At 42.2% G+C, this 15,630-nt stretch overlaps 1 protein-coding gene across 6 annotated transcripts in view; it reads left to right on the forward strand.

Moving 5' to 3' along the window:
- ANK3 (ankyrin 3) overlaps positions 1–15,630 on the forward strand; it is a 193,133-nt gene that overhangs the window by 138,890 nt on the left and 38,613 nt on the right. For 5 of the 6 annotated variants that reach the window (XM_054515545.1, XM_054515547.1, XM_054515546.1 and 2 more), the window contains 8 exons: positions 1,129–1,283; positions 8,215–8,426; positions 10,266–10,473; positions 11,012–11,108; positions 12,304–12,532; positions 13,114–13,239; positions 14,050–14,172; positions 14,673–14,699. In XM_054515545.1, the coding sequence (XP_054371520.1) occupies positions 1,129–1,283; positions 8,215–8,426; positions 10,266–10,473; positions 11,012–11,108; positions 12,304–12,532; positions 13,114–13,239; positions 14,050–14,172; positions 14,673–14,699 (1,177 nt within the window). The remainder of the gene's footprint in view (positions 1–1,128; positions 1,284–8,214; positions 8,427–10,265; positions 10,474–11,011; positions 11,109–12,303; positions 12,533–13,113; positions 13,240–14,049; positions 14,173–14,672; positions 14,700–15,630) is intronic. The other variant, XM_054515548.1, reaches the window with a different exon arrangement.

Below are 15,630 nucleotides of genomic sequence, written 5' to 3' on the forward strand. Positions count from 1 at the left end.
GCACCCAACACCTGGCAGATGTGCAGGACCACAGAAAGGCTGCACCCTTCTCCCATCATGTGACGCTGCTTTTAACCAAGTTGTTACAAAGCAGTTAAACCCTTTACAACCTCTGTAGGAAAATGATGATACTGTCTATTTAAATGTCTTAAAGCTGCATAATCCATAAATGTTCACTTACTGTGTGATTTCAGTCAGTTTGTCTTAGCATACTTTAAAATGCATATCCTGCCTGTGAAGTGTTTGGCAGCAGTGTCTGTTTTGTTGAGGAATGGCACATGAAGTGAATGGTGGTTTCTGTTGGTTGTTCATACAAACTGTTCAGTAATGCACTTGCAGTCCTCTGTTGAAGGTACATTGTCTGGTGACATAGGTGTATTATTAACCACCTTCTCATTCCCTTTCCTTCCCCCCAAAATGTTTGACAGTAACTAATATAAATGTGGTTGTGATGTTGTTCAACCCAGAGAAGTCCATTCTGAAAGGATCTAACGATTCCCCTGTGATGTTTGCTGAGCAGAGGTTGCAGCTGTGATGCTCCAGAAAGTGGAGCTAAAGAAAAACAATCTCTTTTATTTCACAGGAACTGCATCAACAGAGAGCCAGGGAGAGCTTTGAAAACTATGGGACTTAGTTTGAAGTTCAAAATCTGCATAAATGCATGGTTCCTATTACAGTCAGTGGCTGTTGCATGCACTGGGATAGACAGACTGCTTCTGAACTGACTTTGTCCCTTCAAACTCTCTGAGCCAAATCCAAACTTTGGCTATGCTAATGCCAGTTAAAAGTCAGCAGTGCTGTGTGTGCTGGAGGCAGGTTGGGTCACCTACACCCTCAGATAAATGAGCAAGGAGGACTCTCCTTACTAAAAGTTGTCACTATTTTTTTCATGGAGGCAGATACTTCAAAATATTTGCACTAAAAACAAGCTATATATTAGTACTTTTGATTTATCCATTAATATAGTTTAAATGACAAAGGATTGTGCAGCTTTGGCAATTTTAAAAGCATTTTTACTGTAAGAGTGTTTACTATTAAAAATGACTGTAGTTTTCTTAAGGACCCATAGGAAATTGAGGGCAGTGAGGAAATGTAGGGTTAAAAATAACATGGTTCCTTTTTCCCTAGCCCTGTCATAGTGGAAATCCCACATTTTGGATCAATGCGAGGCAAGGAACGAGAGCTGATCGTCCTCCGGAGTGAGAACGGTGAAACGTGGAAGGAGCACCAGTATGACAGCAAACATGAAGACTTAACTGAAATACTTAATGGCATGGATGAAGGTAAATATTTTCTCAAAGCTTTAGCCTTGCCTTTGTGAAGGCTTGCTAACATGGGCTGACTAAAGCAAACTAAAATAAAACAGTGCAGGAGATGTCTGACTTCAGGGAATACAGTGTGTGTTCCATATTAAACTGATGGAAAGGGCGTAAGGAGAAACTGTTCTGCAGTGGCCTGAGGACATCCTGAAATGAGTGGTGAATTTTGGTCTGAAGTCTTGCCAAGCTTAAGCAGAGTTTGCACAGTTGCTTTCCAGCATGAATTTGAGAATAACACCCAGCTGGAGGCACACGTGTCTGTGCTGCTCAGGCAGGGCCACAGGAAGGTCATTGCAAACCAACAATGAAGTGTAAATATCAGCTCTATGGGGCCTTCCCACGGCCCCTAGAGCATTCTTATTTCAAATGGTCTTGTTAGAGATTGCCTCCCACAAGTACACAGCCTGCCTTCCTGATGCCCATCTGGGAAGTCTGGCTCCCTTGTTTTGCTTGAGCATTGCTGTTGGTGCGAGAGTCCCTCAAGATGAGGGGACCCAGCTGTACAAATCCATCAGAAGATGCTCTCACAGATGGTCCCTGAAGACAAATCATGGGCAAAGCCAGGCTGTGGGGCTGCAGTGATCCCTTGGCACCACTGCTTTCTTTTCCTGCAAGCATTTTTCAATCCTCGTGCTGATAAACCATTGCTTGAGCTCTTTGCATCTGAGTGTGAATGAAACAGTTCGTGGTGTGATCTTTGGTTTTGTGGAAGGATTTATCCACAGGATTTTCCCTGGATAACCTACAGAAAGTCATAGTGTGAGTACAAGCTGCGGGAAAGTCCTTTCATCATCAGCACAAGCAGGTGAAGGAAATGAAGAGGCTGTGGATGGCAGCTCTGGCAGTATCTGTGGGGCAGCTCTGCCTTTGATTTTGGCCTCTCCTTGTTTGATGAGCCACAGCAAAAGGCATGCCTTGGGAATGTGGGAGTTGTGCTGCTGTGAGGGTCTCCCTGGTCATCTGAAATACAGTATTTTTTATCGATTTCCTGATCTTCTGGCAATGAGGGCAACAGGAAAGGCTTCACTTTGAAGTATTTGAACTACACCTGAGTTTGTACAAACACAAAGCAACAGCAAAGATCTGCTTGTTTCATGAGGATCTATTGTAGCTATTTATTTCAAAATAGATGTAATAGGAACAACCAGACAGGAGGGCAGAAAAAGTGCAGATGTTCTGCCAGTGGGTTTGGAAAAATAAATTAAACCTCATCACTGAGGAGTACCTAAAAGCCGTGGAACAGGCAAGAGATGGTCATGGTCCAGGATAGTATGGCTTGGGGAATTATGATTGCTGCAGGATTGAATGCAGTAGTTGCAGCCTTTGAAAAAGAAAAATCTCACAACTGCCCCTCCTTCTCTGCACACTGGCATGGGATCAGAAGTGATGATTTGCTATTTGGGTGAAGCAGTGGTGCCTTGACAGGGGTGAGGTGGTCAGCACTGATCAGCAGCTTGCTTATTTGCTTCATGAGCTTTTCTATCTGAGCTTAGTTTGATTGGGGAATGGGAAATATGGGCACAGAAATATTGTTCTGAAGTGCTGCAGCTTGCAACACTTAGGGAAGAGCTCGCATATGGATAAATTGACAATTTACAGAGATGAGCTCAACAAATAAAAACACTTTGAGGGAAGTGGGCATGAAGCCCTCGGTACTTAGAGCCTAAAATAGTAAGTTTCACAATATGGAGCCATAGGACAATTTTCTGATCTACTCAGGGTTTCAGGTGGCTCTTTCCTTCTGGGGAACTGCTCTTTGAGGTTGGTGGGTGTAAGTGCAGCCAAATAATCACACAAAGTATGATGGACCTTATTCTGTTAGAGTGAAAATATTTGACACCTTAAAAGCCAAACCTCAGGAATGGCTTCTACAAATCCAGTCAATCATTTGTGAGACGAAAAGGAGAAAAATACTGTAGACACGTTCACTGTAGTGATTATTTGTTCACTTTGTTTTAGCTTAATCTTCTCTAGCTAGGAAAGCAAAATAAAATGAAAAACACCATGCATTAAAATAGTGCAACAGTTTTGATAAATTCCACCATTGTTAAATGACACCTTTGCAATGTAAAAGGCCTTCCAAGCAATGACCAAAAAATTACAAATTTGTAGACTTGAGTGGGTTGGCTTTTTTTTCATCTGAACTATTGGTGTTTTGTTACAAAATACCACAGCCAGACTTGGCTCAGGGGGAGTATCTTGCATCTCAGAAGACATAACTTTGGAAGAAGTTTTATTCCAGGTGTGAACTCTGGAGGCAGAAGCAAGCCTTTAATTTAAATAAAAAGCAGCCACATAGTCATTTAGAGAAATTTAGTGTGTTTTTGCAAGAAAACTCATCTGCATAATCATCTGTAGGTGCCAGGAGGTGCTGCAGGAGTGCCCATTTTCTGTTAATAGCAGCTTCTCTGTCAAACCTGCTGTGATCACAAGTCCTTTCCTACCCTGTAGTGCAGGAGGGCAATCAGACCTTTATTGCAGCTCCTTAACAGGCCAAGTTTTAGTGATGCAGTTTGCTGCTGTGTTTGGTTGTTCCTGCTTTGCTCTCCCCCTTAAGAACAAAACCAAACATGCTCTGAAAAACTCTCAGCAAATACTGCAGGGAACCTTCTGAGATTTATAGTGTAGCTCTACCATTTAGCTTTTAGGAAATCAGGAGTAAATTGCTGAATAAAAACTAAACATGAATTTCACTAATAATCACCCTTGAGAAGGTTTCCTGGGGTAAAAGAAAATTCTACAGAAAATATAAAGAAAATAGAATTATCATTTAGAAAATAATTCTGCATGCAGGGATGAGAGCAAGGACATCCCTCAGTCACAAAGCAGAAGCTTGCTCTGTGCTGGGAGCAGCACCATCTGCTGGGAAACCTCGTCCTAGACCCCAGAGGCTCCCGGGCAGGAGGCACTGCTCCAGGGCTGGTGCACCATCAAATAACAGCAGGACTTCGGGGTTATTATAATGAGAGAGCAGTGAACCATGATGTAAAGAGCCTGGGTTTTTTGGTGCAGTCAGGTTTCTGCTTAAATAGGTTTTATTTTAAGGAGGGTGCTGCACTTTGGCAAATACAGGGAACTTGGCATTTTTAGGAGTAGGAGGAGTGTGGCTCCAAACACAAGGGTAGCAATTCACAGCTCTTGGCCACATTACATTTATTTATACTTTGATCAAATAAAATGTATGTATTTCTGGAATTTATTATTTTTTTAGGAAGAAGCTCTCTGCCTTGTAATTGGTAAATACATCATGTTTTCAGACAAGCTCCTTTTATAGATAACTTGTGTTTGCTTTTAACATTCCTTCACCCTTTAGAGGTACCTGTAGACAAATTGTGGGCACAAATGCACACACTGGGGTAGCTAATCTTTTAAAAGTTATTTGCAAACTAGGGAGTGAGCCAAGAAATGCAAATGCTTGTGGCTGCAGTAAGCTTGCAGCTGCACAGTGTGGTTTCAGATGGGAAGCAGGAGTTTTTACATAACTGAATCGACAGATCAAACCAGAGTGTGACCTTGTTTATGCTTGAAGTTTAAAATACCACCATAAATCACTCTGCAGTGATTTTACCATCTTTCCAAGAAAAGTTTTTAAACATATTGCTGTTAAACTGTATGCTGTGAATAGCAGGATAAAAGACCACACAAAAATAGCCATAAAGGACATTGCCTTATTTGAGGGTGAAACATCCTTGTGGCACTGGGAGTGTCTGGTTGTGTGTGTGAAACACTGAGGCTGGAGGGTGGGTCTGGCTATCAGCACCTTCCTGCCCTCAGCTGCTCCTTGCCATGTGCTCTCCCTGCCTCCATCCCCCTCCTGGATTTTTCTCCATGTGGAAGCTGCCTCCTGCATGCTGTGCTTTGAGTGCAGCACTTCCTGAATGGGCACAGCTCTGTGTGGGGAGATCTGGGACCCTGTGCTCACCCCACCCTGCAGCCTGGGCTCTGTGACAGGGTCAGCTCTGCTTCAGCCAGGACTGAGGCAGGGTTGCACAACTCAGAGCTGTTCAGTCAGGTGAGATTTGCTTTTTCAGTGCTAGCAAAATTCTTTTGAGGCCCTGGCAAGGAAAACCAGATCACACAAAGACACCTTGAAGTTCATGAAATTTCCAGGTGTTCTGTGACTTGCCTTGTTCTATTTTGAGTCAGAAGATTCTTGCTCTGAGTTACCTTATCTGAAAGTAAAAAAAGAAAGGTATTAGATGTGGATGAACTTGATCCACAAATGCCTCTCACCAGAGAGAACTGGTGTGATTGCTTTCCTTGACCTGAGACAGCCTGTGTGAGGTCCCTCTTGACCTTGGAGGACATGGCTGGGTTTCTCTTCTCCAGTCCTGGAGCCTTAATGTTCATGTGGCAGTGTGCACCACACTCTGTGATGTTCTTTCCCTGCCTCCTTCCCCTCTGTCCATCTCCTCTCTCCTCCGTCACCCCTGTGGAAGATCAGGCACCAAACCATTGCAGGATAAGTGTACCACACACATGGGTGGCAGGAGAAGACTTCTGCACACATTATATTCACAACACCTTTCTCTTGACTCACTACAGCTGAGTGGCTGTAAGAGTTCTTGGGCTGTTAGCACAAGCCTGGCAGACAGTGGCATTGGGAGATGCTTCCCAGTTCTGCCACTGACCTCTCTGCTTTGCCTCTCCATGCTTTGCTATCCCTATCTCCATGATGGGGTGCACAGCATACTGCTCTGGGGCTAAAACCCCTTCCCTGCAAAACCGAACCATCTAACCAAAAAATGCTTCAAGGTTTATCATTGAAACACTCTGCCCAGGAATGAAGTGTCAGCAGCTGAGGGAAATAGTAATGATGATATCTCCCTCTGTAAAATGCATGAGGTGTGTTTGGGAAACGTGACCTCTCCCAGGACTAGTTTTCCCTGTTTCATTAATTCTGTCATGCTAACACTGCATTTCTCAGGGCAGTGAGAGACATGGTTTGATTGCTTATCATCTTTTTTTTTTCTTTTCCCTGTTAGAGGGCAACTTCATATAGGAGCTTACATATGTATTATCCAAACATAACCTCCCTATATATTGTCCAACTCCTCTCCATGCCTGACTGTTGCTCTGCCACTCTTATCTTCCTGTCTTCCTCCTTTGAAGGAGAGTGCCTGCCAGGCTCAAAGGACTTTGAAATGTTCTTGTACAAATCACTATTTTTCCACTTCAGGAGAATTTTAATTATCTTCACCTCTGTGAGCATTTTACAGTGGGTTTTTTCTCTAGCAACAAACAGGAGATGATGAGGATTTACCAGTCAAGATGATACCTGCCTGGGAGTTTAGGAATCCAGTTTGTCTCCTGCACAAGCCGTTGCTTCCAGAGGCTGCAGGCAGAGTGACTAATTCATTAGAGGGCTCCAGATATCAATCTCTGAGTCAAAGTAAATGGAAGCTGACATTATGATAAGAAATTATCCACTTCTGGTAGGTACATATGATCCACAGCAACACTGTGAGATTAATCCAAACTGTCTGCTGAATGTTTTAAAATGGAAAACTGACATTTTACCAAATTTGCATTCTAATTCTTTTGGAATTGTAATTGAGCTTACATGTTTAGAGGAGGAAAATGTCTCAGTCACAAAAAGTATTTTACAAGTGTCTTTTGTCTTAGTATTATTTCTGATCTTCCTGCTTTCTCTTGCTGAATCTGTAAAAAAATGTCATCTTTTGAGGAACAAACTTTATTTAGAAATTCACTTTTTCATGAGGAAAATAAGTGCTGAAATTTGTGGAGTGCTGCAATGAAATCCAATTAGAATAGATAAAAAGGCCAGGTGCTAGAAGTTACAAGGAGAAATGCATGACAGTTATATAATTATCTCCATTTGTGTATGGTGTTTATATTGCAGGGATTTCACCAATGCATTTTGGGCACCAATGCAAATAGATATATGTATATATACACACATACACATCCACGTGCAGTTGCAAAAGTCAAATTTTTTGTTGTATCAGAGTTTTCCCCAGTGCATATATGGGGAAAACTATGTCATGTGCTTAACTAATTAACAGGGATAGGTACTCTATGCAGCTTTCTGAGCCCTGGTGACCCTACAAACTGGTATTGTGGCTGAGGGCACTAATGGTTGATAACCTGACTCTGTTTCAGTTGTATGTGAGGATATCTAAGGTTCTCTAGGAACTGAGGGGCACACTGATTTATTTTGGGACAGATAACCAAATGGCTGGAATCCTGATGGGGAAGGGAAGCTCGCTCTTGGTTCACTGGTGGTGCTGGGAGACAGCTCTGTTGCTTCCACAGTTTCATGGAGAGCTCAGTGTCTGGTTGGGATTTTTTGGATGCCAGTCTGGGCAATAACTGTCTCAAGTGCCTCAGGTGGCCAAGCTCTGGATTGCACACCTGGCATGAAGGGAGATAGGTCATGGACTGACTGTGATCTCCTGTGGTTTGCTTTATGTCAGAACTATATGGAGAAAGGCTGGGAATAATATGGAGCTATGCTCCGAAAGATCAGATAGAAACAAGAGAGGGAAGAAGCTTGACTATCTCCTTCAGCCCTCCTTGGACTTCTATGCTGTGTGACAAACCTGTCATTCTGTGGCAGCTGCTGAGACTGTCACACCTAGGGATTTCCCTGAGGGATTCAAAGGATTCTATACCTGACTATTTAGGTGTCCTAGCAGTGTTTTTGCCTATTGCAGTTGGCCCTCATTGTCAAGATTTATACAAAAGTTCACAGAAAAAACAAACCTTAACTGATAACTGATAGCACTGCATGACTTTTTTTTTTACTGCTGTAGTAAATAAACAATAATAAACCTCCCAACCTTCTTGGGCATTTTATGGCTTATTCAAAGGCCCAGATGTGTGTGGGATGGACCTGGGGATGCCTGAATGATTTACCTGTCTGTGCCCACAGAGCTAGACAGCGCGGAGGAGCTGGAGAAGAAGCGGATCTGCAGGATCGTCACCAAGGACTTCCCCCAGTACTTCGCCGTGGTTTCCCGCATCAAGCAGGAGAGCAACCAGATCGGGCCCGAGGGCGGCGTGCTGAGCAGCACCACGGTGCCACGGGTGCAGGCCGCCTTCCCCGAGGGGGCTCTGACCAAGAGGATCCGCGTGGGGCTCCAGGTAAGGCTGCTTTAGTGCAGCTTCTCTCAGTGCACCTGGCTGGATGCACGAGACTGGAAACCACGGAGCTTCCAGGAGCTTACACTGCTCCTCAGCAGTGGGGCTTCTTCACACCTGAGCTCTGAGTTGGCACAAATCTGCCTGGGCACGCTCAGTGTCCCTGAGGCACGGGTGGTGCACATAGTCCTCCTCCCTGTGGCACAAGCCCAGCTGCCCTTGGATCACCTCCATGGTCATTGCTTAGCATCCCAGGAATGGAGAGAGGGAAGCAAAGACCTGGAGCCATCACAGTCCCAGCAACTCTATAGCCCCTGTGCAGTCCCTGTCTGCTGTGGCAAAGCAGCAGCTTGTGAACAGGGTCATTGGGCTGCCCTCTGCCATGGGAATGTGTTTGGTAGGGATTGCATGCAGCTGTTTGCCAGCTGTTACTGGGTCAAAAACCTCCCATCTGCTGTGTACATCTGCTATGTCTTAGGACACCAGTGGCATTTCTAGGGGTGAAATCTGGGAAGATTTCATCTAGGGGTGAAATCTGGGAAGAGCATATAGATTAAATTCTACGTTACAATTAATCTCTACTGCACAGCAAGTGGAGAAATACTCTGTAGGAATAGGAGGCATCTTTGAGTTCAGTTAGTTATCGCTTAAAATTCCCTTAAGAGTATGACAAGTCTGATGGGTTCATGAAAAAGAGATGCTGGTTTGAATTAAAAACCTCCCATGTACATCTGCTGTGTCTTAGGATATTCACCACTGGCATTTCTAAGGGTGAAATCTGGGAAGAGCATATAGCTTAAATTCTACTTAAACTAACTGCACAGAAAGTGGAGAAATGTTCCATAGGAATAGGAGGCATCTTTGAGTTCAGTTCATTATCATTTAAAATTCCCTTATAGTATGAAAAGTCTGATGGGTTCATGAAAAAGAGATGCTGGTTTGAATTGCAGTGCTTGAAATTCACGCTGAAACATTTCTGTTAAAGATATTTCACATCTCCAGATGGTTAATCTTGAGAAAATGGAAGTTGTGCTGTTCTGGTTATGCAGTTGCCTTGCCAGAGCTCTCCAGTGTGAGGGGAGTATGACAGCTCTGTATGCAGTGTTGTGACTGCTGAGGCTGCAGTGTAACTGCATGTTCTCTGCATATCAGTGCACTCTGCAGTTTGAATTATAGCAAGTCATGGGTCAGCCTGATTGAAACAGACATGAAAGTTTAAAAAAATTTAAATGGCAAATGGATGAAAACTCCCATTGCCATGTCTATCACTTTTGACTGTAGAAAATGTGAAATTTACCTCTAAGTCTTTTGTAACTTCATGCATTCTTTGTGATTTGACCCAAACAAGTATTTCTTTCTAATAATCACAGGAAGCACTGAGTACAGAGGTCAGTTGGGAGTGCAGTGTTCCTCAAGAGCATGAATCTGTGTTTGGCAGAGATGTAAGAATTGTCTATCACCTCCAGGAGACAGTGTCTAGTTTGCACTTCTCAAGTGCAAAATAGGCCTGGTTTTGCATTTTGAAATTGTATGTAATGTTAGTAATCACTGCAAATTAAGAGCAAAACCAAACATGCTCTGAAAAACTCTCAGCAAATACTGCAGGGAACCTTCTGAGATTTATAGTGTAGCTCTACCATTTAGCATTTAGGAAATCAGGAGTAAGTTGTTGATAAAAACCAAACATGAATTTCGCTAATAATCACCCTTGAGAAGGTTTCCTGGGGTAAAAGAAAATTCTACAGAAAATATAAAGAAAATAGAATTATCATTTAGAAAATAATTCTGCATGACTATAAACAGTTTGTAGCTCTAGTTTAAGTATGTTCCCCATGTTGACAGGCTCAACCAGTTCCAGAAGAGATTGTCAAAAAAATCCTTGGAAACAAAGCAACATTCAGTCCCATTGTCACTGTGGAGCCAAGAAGAAGAAAATTCCATAAGCCAATAACCATGACAATTCCTGTGCCACCTCCATCAGGAGAAGGAGTAACCAACGGGTACAAAGGAGACACGACTCCCAGCCTTCGACTCCTATGTAGCATTACAGGTTAGAGAAAACCCTGCTCTCTGCCAAGGTTGCTGTGGCAGCAGCTCTGTGCTCACTCTCAAAACTCCTGCATTCCAGTAAGGGGACCTTGTATGCTGGGCCACTGGGGCTCAGGTCAGTTCTCCTGAGCAAAGCCAGCTGAGGTTATTTCCAAGGCTCCCGCTGGTTCCCTGAGCTTTGTATCTGGTCCCATTGTAAAAGTACTCTCCCAACGCATGTTAAATTTCAGTCTTGGTTGTTAAACATGCTTTTCAGTAAAAGTAGCTTGCAGAAGCAATTCTGTCTTAGTTGATATCAAGGGGGGGGGGGGGGTTGCTGTTGACTTGTAGGTATGTTCTTTGCTTACATCTTTGTTTTTTGTTGTGCAACGTGTGATGCCGTGTAGCGTTGTTGATGCTCCATGATAACATGGAGCTGAGCTGTTGGAGAACATTAATGTCTAGGCTCTCTTTCAGTGTGTGGAGATAGAGATGTTCTTTATGCAGTCTGTGTGTGCCTAGTGTTTGAGAGGAAACCTGCCTGGTGTGTGTTTGCACAGGAGGCACTTCGCCCGCGCAGTGGGAGGATATCACGGGCACCACGCCGCTGACGTTTTCCAACGACTGCGTCTCCTTCACCACCAATGTTTCTGCCAGGTATGGGAGCAGACCGTGTCAGCTGCACCTCAGGTGTGCCTTCCCTTGGCCAGCACCTGGCTGGGGGGTTGTATTCTGGCGTTCTGGAAGCCTCTCAGGAGGCTGGCGAAGCGGGGATGGCCCAGATGCTGCTGTGTCACTGCCCATCAGCGTCCCACACACCCAAAGCTCTGGCCTGGCTGCGACAGGGGCTCCTGGCAGGCACACAGCCTCTTCCTCTGAAGGCTGCCATGCCACACAGGGCTTTGGTTTTTCTGTAAATGGCAACAGAGGAAGAAAGCTCAAAATGTTCATCCCGTTAAAAAAAAAAAAAAGGGGGTGGGGATTCATAAAAATGTGTTTGTTTAAAAATTTAAAAATGCTTAATTTCTGGCTGTGGGATTTTTAGTTGAAAAATATATTTAATTGCTTTCACAAAAATATATTTTGTAAAAAATTATGTTGAAATTAAGCTTGATGGACTTCATGGACTTACATGCTAAATGGAGGCATTTACCAGGATCTGTACAAATACTAGTGAAGAAAATTCATGGCATAGAAGGTAGAGAGTTTATCAATCAGTAAATGACATTGCAACTATAAAAACCTTTATGAAAAGAGAGAGAATTGCTGGAAAACCAAATAGATAAGGGATGAAATATTGTGGGAAAGACTGATACAAAGTATAAATTATTTATAATTTGTATCATAGTTGTCTTCAAATTCTTAATCATAAGGTGAGAAATTAGCAATAAGGAACCCTTACCTGTCTCTGGAGACTTCACCAGAAACTTACAATGGGCATATTTGGTTCAGCCTGAATAGATGTGATTTGCTGTGTGTGTTATAAAGGTGTTTGTTTTAGCAAATCAAATGTATAGTGAAGCATCAGCACATTACAGGAAATTAAAGAAGGTCACATGAAATTCAATTTCCTCACTTTGACTTCAAATGAGCCTTCAGATAGATAGTTTTATGAGACACCAGTGTGAAAAGGGTTAGATAAGTATGTCAGCATTTCATTGCCAGGTATTCCCATTTCTGGATGGTTAAACCTGTGCTGAGAGTAGAAGAAGAATTACAGCTCTGGCAATTTTGCAAGGACAGTACACATGCAAAATGACCAAGGATACAGGACACAGTTTCTCTTTAGGCCTTAAGCAATTGTTGGAGCATAATGAAAAGTTGATTTAATGGTTTGCTTTTCCCCACTCAGATTTTGGCTTGCAGACTGCCACCAAGTACTAGAGACTGTTGGGCTGGCAACACAGCTTTACAGAGAATTAATATGTGTTCCTTACATGGCAAAGTTTGTGATATTTGCCAAAATGAATGACCCCGTGGAATCCAATTTGCGCTGCTTCTGCATGACTGACGACAAAGTGGACAAAACTCTGGAGCAACAAGAGAACTTTGAGGAAGTTGCCAGGAGCAAAGACATTGAGGTACATTCCTTGCAGCTGGCTTCCTCCTTGTAGGTGGGCAGTGTGTTTTCCAAGTAGCAGCAGCTCCTGCAAAAGCCACACAAGCCCTGTTAAATAAAGGTTCACAGCAAGGCTGTGGCATGAAACTTCTCAAAGGAAGAACAGAACAGGATGAGACTGGAGGAGCATGAGGACTTGTGGGTGCCCCAGAGCAGTGTGCAGTGGGGTTTGCCCTCACTGCTGTCAAGTAGCCCTGGCTGGGCTTTGCAGACGGAGGGAATTCCTTCTCATTGGCCCTGTAGGCACACAGGCATGAGTAGGACTGGCTTATGGTGAAATCAGAGTCACTAACTTAATATTTCTCTAAGAAAATTACACACTCTTACTTTAGAAAAGCCAGTCAGGTGGCTTGTGGTTTTCCAAACTGCCTGTACTCATAATACCTTGCCATAATGCACAGTGATATTCTAATTTGTTGTTGAATGTAACGAAGTGGGACTTGTGTTAAACTCAGGAATGATGTTGGGGGAAATCGTGATGTTTATATGCATGAATCTACTATTAAAAGAGGTTTTATTGACTTTTATTTCTTGCTTTGATAGGTTCTTGAAGGAAAACCTATTTATGTTGATTGCTATGGAAATCTGGCCCCTTTGACTAAAGGAGGACAGCAGCTCGTTTTTAATTTTTATGCTTTCAAAGAAAATAGACTGCCATTCTCTATCAAGGTAAAACAAAAACTAAATAAATGATCCTGTTGCTTTCCTCCCTTCCCACAGTCCCACTTCCCTTTTTCAGCCCTACAGGACTACCTTGCCCCTGGATGTAAGTGTAGTTCTTTAATATGTGAATAACATGGAGAGGGTGCTTTGCTTGAAGCCACAGCAGAACTGCTGGCACATCCAGGAACAGAATACCCATGATACAGATTGACAGCCTTTTACTAAAGCCATATCTCAAATTGGAACCCTCACATATTCACCAGTAGGTCACAATTTCTGAGGGATTAAGCAAAGGAGATGCATTCAATAACATCCTGTACCGCAGAGCAGCCTTCAGAAGGTGTGTGCAAACTGTTCATCTCTAAATGGCCAGGAATGGTGCTCACTTTCCTTAGCCTTGTCACAGCTGCCCTGCTGGAGAGGTTGTTAAGCATTTTGGTAAACACAAGAGGAAAAGGTGGCAGAATAAAATGCAGTGGGCAGACAGTGCCTGTCAGTAACATCCCAGTACGAAACTCTCAGGTTGGGCTCACTCAGCACCTTGTCTTGCATCAGGGAGCTTCAGGCTGACCTAAAACTCTTTCACAGTAACACATGTTCTCCTTCAGCACCTCAGGCTGAGCTCCAGCTTGGTATTACTAGTTTTGTACACACTAGAAAGCTCCTTGTAGAAAGAATTCTGAAAACTGTTCCAGAAACCTCCTCGAGGACTCTGAATTACTACATATTACTATTACTACTATATTACTATTAGTACATCTTACTAATGCCTCAATTACTACATATTACTATGCTGAAGCAAAATTTCTTTTTTAGGTAAGAGACACCAGCCAGGAACCCTGTGGTCGATTATCATTTTTGAAAGAACCAAAGACTACAAAAGGACTGCCACAAACAGCTGTTTGCAACTTGAATATCACTCTGCCAGCACACAAAAAGGTATTTGTTTGGAAAAGTAAACATTTTTCTTAGGGCTGGGTTGGATTTGTTTTTGTTCCTTTAGTTTTTCTCTCTTTTTTTTTTTTTTTATTTCCTGCTAGTCATAAAGAAACCTTGTGAACTGTCAGTAATGAGAATGCTTTGGAATATGATAAAGGCTTTGAAAATGTATGTTTTATTGGTTTCTTGTATGTAGAACGCTTTAAAAGTCTCTTGTTACTGTGGTGTCAAGTTCCTATAATTTTTACAATTCTGTTTACAGCTCATGCTTCAGCCTGCAAGTCATAGGTTTATGCTTTCAGTAATGTCACGTGTTTATTTGCATTGGATGTAAGATTTTTTTTTTCTTTTCTTTTGTGTTGACATTTTGGATTTGCTTTGCCTTATAAATCAGCTTGCATTTTGTGCTCCCAATTTGGTCCTTTTCATATCCTGATATTCTTTTCCCTGCTGTCCATTATAATATTCCTTGTCTCTGCAATGCATCTTGGGACCAAAAGGAAACAGAGTCAGATCAAGATGATGAGGTAATATACACACTGTCTTCTGTTTTTATTTCCTTCAGATTTAGTGAAGAAAAGTAGTATGTTATAGAAAAAAACAAACAACTATTTTTAATGGTGGCGTTGAAATGATACCTACAGAAAAGTAACCACATCCTCAGCTTCTGATAAGCTGTTGTAAAACAGTAGAGCTACACAAATGTGGAAAACCCCATGATTATAAGTTATGAAATTAAACCAAGCATTGAATAAAAGAAGTCTAAAATTTAACTAATTTTCTTTTTGAAAAGGATCTATTTATGACTGTCAGAAGTAGTCAAATTTTGGCAAAATCAAGAGGAGTTTAATGGATAATATTTTACCTCTTGAGGTAATACTGACATTGCTATGGTAACTTGTATTTCTGAGAAGGAAAAAGGTACTGCTGACGCCACAATAGTGGCCTTTAATATCTTACCTCTGTAAATAAACGGGATTCTTTCAAAAAAAGCAAACCAGCCAAGAACAATTTCTAAATATTTTGTTCTAATCTATTTTCAAATGAACCTCAGATATTTGCAGCTTAAAACCCCACTGTTTCATGGAAACTGCAACATTAGATTGTCAGAAAACTGAGTGGGTTTTACTCATTAGAGGTAGGTAGAGATGAGATCATCTTGTAAAGGAAACTACATAGGTGTTTCCAATTTACCTAGCAGCAATGTTTTTTTCTGTTCCTGGTGGCAAGTAAATAGCAATTGTCACCTGCTGGTTAGAGTAGCTAAAAAAAACCCCAAACAATGCAACCCAAAGCATTCCTTACATGTTAAAAATAATAATAGCAAAAACATCACTTTACTTCCATAGAATTTGTTTCCAATGAGCTATTATATAGCTATAATAAGAGTTCTCTTTCTAAACAAAGTTTATTTTTAGCCATATATTCAAGTGAGTTTATCTCTGAAGGACTGTTAAT

The sequence above is a fragment of the Molothrus ater genome, chromosome 8 (genome assembly GCF_012460135.2).
Source record: "Molothrus ater isolate BHLD 08-10-18 breed brown headed cowbird chromosome 8, BPBGC_Mater_1.1, whole genome shotgun sequence".
Classification (NCBI taxonomy): Eukaryota; Metazoa; Chordata; class Aves; order Passeriformes; family Icteridae; genus Molothrus; species Molothrus ater.